At 46.1% G+C, this 5,000-nt stretch overlaps 1 protein-coding gene across 1 annotated transcript in view; it reads left to right on the forward strand.

Moving 5' to 3' along the window:
• Positions 1-2,151: 2,151 nt before the first annotated feature.
• The window catches only part of EMWEY_00038180 (exosome complex exonuclease, putative), a gene marked incomplete at both ends in the record, with an annotated part of 3,038 nt that continues 189 nt past the window's right edge, over positions 2,152-5,000 (forward strand). Inside the window, 5 exons of the mRNA XM_013482316.1 lie at positions 2,152-2,280; positions 2,807-3,133; positions 3,305-3,727; positions 4,307-4,410; positions 4,616-5,000. The exon at positions 4,616-5,000 is cut by the window's right edge and continues 189 nt beyond it. Coding sequence (XP_013337770.1) covers positions 2,152-2,280; positions 2,807-3,133; positions 3,305-3,727; positions 4,307-4,410; positions 4,616-5,000 — 1,368 coding nt within the window. The remainder of the gene's footprint in view (positions 2,281-2,806; positions 3,134-3,304; positions 3,728-4,306; positions 4,411-4,615) is intronic.

Genomic DNA, 5,000 nt, shown 5'->3' on the forward strand with positions numbered 1-5,000 from the left:
TGCAGCAGCAGCAGCAGCAGCAGCAGCAAATTCTTTCCTGACTGTACGTTTTATAGAAGGGCAGATCCTCCCCTTTGCATTTCGTTTCCCGCTGCAGCAGCTTCCTGCTGCTGCTGCTCAGCCGCTGCTGCTGCTGCTGCTTCATGCTCCCTTGCTGCTGCTGCCGCTGCAGCAGCAGCAACAGCAGCAGCAGCACGGGGCGAAACAGAAGGCAGCCCTGCAGCAAACTATCGATAGCCTCAAGCTGGGCGATGCCGCAGCAGCAACAGCAGCAGCAGCAGCTGCTGCTCTTGCGCCTAACAGCAACTTGCCCGCAGCAGCAAGTACAGCCACAGCAGCAGCAACAGCAACAACAACAGCAGCAGCAGCAGAAGCAGCAGAGCCTGAGCTTCGTTGTATACCGCAGCCACAGTGGGCAGACAGCGCATCAGCAGCAATTGCTGCTGCACAACGTTTGCTGCTCCCAGAAATCAGCAGCAGCAGCAGCAAGAGCAGCAGCAACAACAGCAAGTGCAGCAGCAGCAGCAGCAGCGTGCTGCATTCTTCAATTATTTCTCCTACGAAGACGACAAAGCGCGGCATTTCTTCAGGTGCAGCAACAGCAGCAGCAGCAGCAGTAGCAGCAGCAGCAGCAGCAGCAGTAGCAGCAGCAGCAGCAAACCAAGCAGTTACATTAGATAGAAGCAGCGCTGCAAGCAGCAGCAGCAGCAGCAGCAGCATCGTATCCTCTATTCTTTTGGCTAATTTTAGGGTTTTGCTGCTGATGCTGTTTGCTGCTGCTCCTGTCTAATGCTGCTGCTGCTGTTTGCTGCTGCTACTGTTTGCTGCAGTTCGTTGCATCTCTGCAGTTCGTGTCGTCAAGCCCAAGGCGCAGGTGCGTGCTGCTGCTGCTGTTGCTGCTGCTGCTGCTGCTGCTGCTGCTGCAGTTGCTGCTCTCTGTATGCATTAGAATTACCGCAACTAATGATTAATTGCTTGCTGCTTCTTTTGTTGCTGCTGCTGTTTGCTGCTGCTGCTGCTGCTGCTGCTGCAGACGCTGCAGCTGGCCCCAGCAGCAGAGTCGCCCTCCTTATCACCTCGAAGGCAAAACGAATGAAGACGTCACAGCAGCAGCTGCTGCTGCTGTTGCAGCAGCAGCTGCAGCTGTTGCTGCTGCTGCTTTAACAGCAGCAGCAACATTAGCACCAGCATCGAAAGCAGGTATAGAAGCAGCTAGCGCAGCAGCAGCAGCTGCTGCTGCTGCTGCTGTTGTTGCTGCTGCAGTAGTTTGGGGTCTCAATGCCTACGTTTGTAGTGACAGAACTAGCTGCAGCAGCATTAGCAGCAGCAGTAGTACTATAGCAGCAGCAGCAGCAGTTGCTGCTGCTGCTGCTGCTGCTGCTGCTCGTGTCTTTGCAGCAGCAGCTCGAGGATATAAATCTTCTTGAGCAGCAATAGGAAAACATTTAAGAAAACTCTAGGGTTTATATTTTAGTGTTTAGGGTTTAGTGTTTAGGGTTTAGGGTTTAGGGTTTAGGGTTTGAAGTTTTGGGGGCCCCCGATCCCGTGGGGCCCTGAGGGGCCCCCACTGCAGCAGCAGCAGCAGCAGCAGTTTGCGTCAGGGGATTTGTTGTATTTTTTCTTTATAAAATAAAAAAAGGAATAAAATAAATAATTTTTTTTCCTCCCTTTTGCTGTTGCTGCCTCTGCATATCCCACAACACTCGCAACAACAACAGCAACAACAGCAGCAGCAGCAGCAACAGCAACAGCAGCAGCAGCAGAAACAGCAGTATTTGTTGAAGCAGCAACGTGTGCTGCTGTATGTGTGACTTCTTAGTAGAAGCAGCAGCAGCAGCTGCTGCTCGAAGGATTGTCATGAGCTGCTGCTGCCATTATTATCAATAGTTTCCATTAGCAGAAGCAGCAGCAGCAGCAGCAGTAGCAGCAGCAGCAGCAGCAGCAGGATGAGTCCTACCACCACAACAATCAGCAGCAACACAGGGACAGCAGCAAAAGCATCATAATAAAATTGTCATTATAAATATCCCTATCAGCATCATAACCATCCCGATCCTAAACAACAGTTACCTCACCATCAGCACCATCAGCAGCAGCAGCAGCAGCAGCAGCAGCAGCAGCAGCAGCAGCAGCAGCAGCAGGAGGACGAAAATGTTTGGTATATGTGGTATGAATGGATTAGCAATTTGGGAGAATTTTTGGAATGACAAATTTAGAAATGATGGAAGACAATTTAAAGATAGAAGAAATCTATATATTCAATACCAGCATACTAATCATGTAATTTTTTTTTTTTTTTTTTTGTACTTTTTTTCCTTTTTTCTCTAGTTTCTTTAATCAATTTTATTTATTTTATTACTTATTTTACTCATTTTATTATTCTTTATTTATTTACTAATTTATTTTTTTTTTTTATCTAATTAATATTTAAGAAATCTACATATTCAATACCAGTATACTTACTAATCACGTAAATATATATACACTTTTTTTTTTTTTTGTACTTTTTTCCTTTTTTTCTCTAGTTTCTTTAATTAATTCTATTTATTTTATTACTAATTATATTCGTTATTATATTCTCTATCTATTTACTAATTTATTTTATCTTTTTATCTACAAATATACAAGAAATCTGCATATTCAATACCAACATATGAATCACGTAAATATACACCTTTTTTTGTACTTTTTTCTCCTTTTTTCTTTATTTTATTTTATTAATTTTATTTATTAATTAATATATTATTAATTAACTGTTGCTGTTGTGCTGTTTGTGCTGCTGATTTTGCTGTTGCTGTTGCTGCAGACGGAAGTATGTTTAGGACGAACACGTGTTTGCTGCCAACTAACAGCAGTACCAATACGTTTGCTGCAGCAGCAGCAGCGAGCAGCAGCAGCAGCAGATGGTCGTTTAGTGGTTCGGGTAATATTTTCTCCATCTGCAGCAGCAGCAGCAACAACAGCAGCACCAACTGCATCTACAGGAGATGCAGCAACAAGAAAACAGCAGCAGCAGCAGCAGCAGCAGCAAATTAAACAACAAGAAAGACAACTAGAAATTGAATTAAAAAAAATCCTCAAATTTGGTTCTGTTATATCACCAGAAGCCCTAGCTATTTCTGCTGCAGCATGGGTAAACCCTAAACCCTAAACCCTAAACCCTAAACCCTAAACCCTAAACCCTAATTTTTATTTTTTAATTTTAAATAATAAATATACTAATAAATAGATAATAAATAAAATAGTAATAATAATAATTAATTATTTTATTTATTTATTTATATATTTATTTATTTATTTATAGGCATGGTGTCTATCTGCTTCCCTTACTGTTCTTACTCTTGATGGTAATGCATTAGATGCTGCTGCTGCTGCTCTCTTGTCTTCTTTATTAACATTTAAGCTTCCTAAGGTGGAGGCAGCAGCACTAGATTTCCCGCTGCTGCAGCAGCAGCAGCAGCAGCAGCAGCAACAGCAGCAGCAGCAGCAGATGGATTATGTTCCTCTTTGTCTACTTTATAAACCTCTTGCCTTCTCCTTTGCTTATGCTGTTAACGAAGCAGCAGCAGCAGCAACAGCAGCAGATGATGATGCAGCAGCAGATGCAGATATAGATGATGCAACTAAGCAGCAACTGCAGCAGCAGCAGCAGCAGGAGCAGCAGCAGCAACAATTTTGCTTCGTTGCTGATCCTAACGGAATAGAAGAGGCCATACTACCAGGCAAAGTAAGACAGACAAGCTACTGCAGCAGCAGCAGCAGCTGCTGCTGCTGCTGCTGCTCCTGCTGCTCCTGCTGCTGTGCTTGCCGTTGCTGCTGTTGCAGTTGCTGCTGCTGCTGTTGAATCTGCATTCGTCATATTCGTCCCAACTGCTGCTGCTGCTGCTGTTTCACCTCATCCTGCGTCTGTTTCCCCTGCTGCTGCTGTTGCTGTTGCTGCTGCTGCTGCTGCTGTTGCTGCTGCTGCTGCTGCTGCAGGTAGTGGTATGCTTAAATGAGGAAGGAGAGATTCATTTTTTACAGAAGATATCTGGGCCTCCAATTCCTCCACAATATCTACAACTTATTATTGATGTAAACCCTAAACCCTAAACCCTAAACCCTCGTAAACCCTCGTAAACCCTAATAAACCCTAATATACACTAATAGACACTAATAAACCGTAATAAACACTAATAAAGCCTAGTAAACACTAATAAACACTAATAGGGCCTAAACCCTAGAAGAACGCCAGCATGGAACTGGGTAAATGATTGTGCTGGTGCTTCTGCTGCTGCTGTTGCTGCTGCTGCTGCTGCTGCTGCAGGCAGCACAAGAGAGTTTATCTCAGACATTTGGTGTTCTTTATGATGCGCTAGCAGCACATCAGAAAGAGCAGCAGCAAATCAGACGACTCAATGCCCGCAGCAGGTCTGCTGCTGCTGCTGCTGCCGCTGCTACTGCTGCTGCTGCTGCTGCTGCTGCCGTTTTACGTGCCGCTGCTTATGCTGCTGCTGCTGCTTTTGTACCTGCTGTTGTTGCTACGGCTGTTGTAGCTGCTCCTGCCACCATTGCTGCTGCTGTCTGTATATCTGCTGCTGCTGCTGCTGCTGCTGCTGCTGCGGGTTTGTTATAGGTACCTGGAGGCCCCCATAGAGCTGCAGCTGCCAGAAGCGCATTCACTGCCGCTGCCATCAGGAGCAGCAGCAGCAGCAGCAGCAGCAGACCTAGGAGGCAACCCAATTACTACTGGTGTAGAGGAGAGCTTCATGGAGGAAGCTGCAGCAGCAGAGCAGCAGCAGCAGCAGCAGCAACAGCATGAACCTGCAGCAGCAGCAGCAGGAGCGACAAAAGCAGAAGCAGAAGCACCAGCAATGGCAGCACCCGCATCTGCTGCTGCTGCTGCTTCTGCTGCTGCTGCTGTTAATGGTGCTCCTGCTGCAGCAAACACAGTAAACGTTGCTGCTAATGTGGCAGCAGCACCAGTAGCAACCAACGTTGCTGCTAATGCCCACATGAAG

Source organism: Eimeria maxima, genomic scaffold (assembly GCF_000499605.1).
Source record: "Eimeria maxima Weybridge genomic scaffold, Emw_scaff587, whole genome shotgun sequence".
Taxonomy (NCBI): Eukaryota; Apicomplexa; class Conoidasida; order Eucoccidiorida; family Eimeriidae; genus Eimeria; species Eimeria maxima.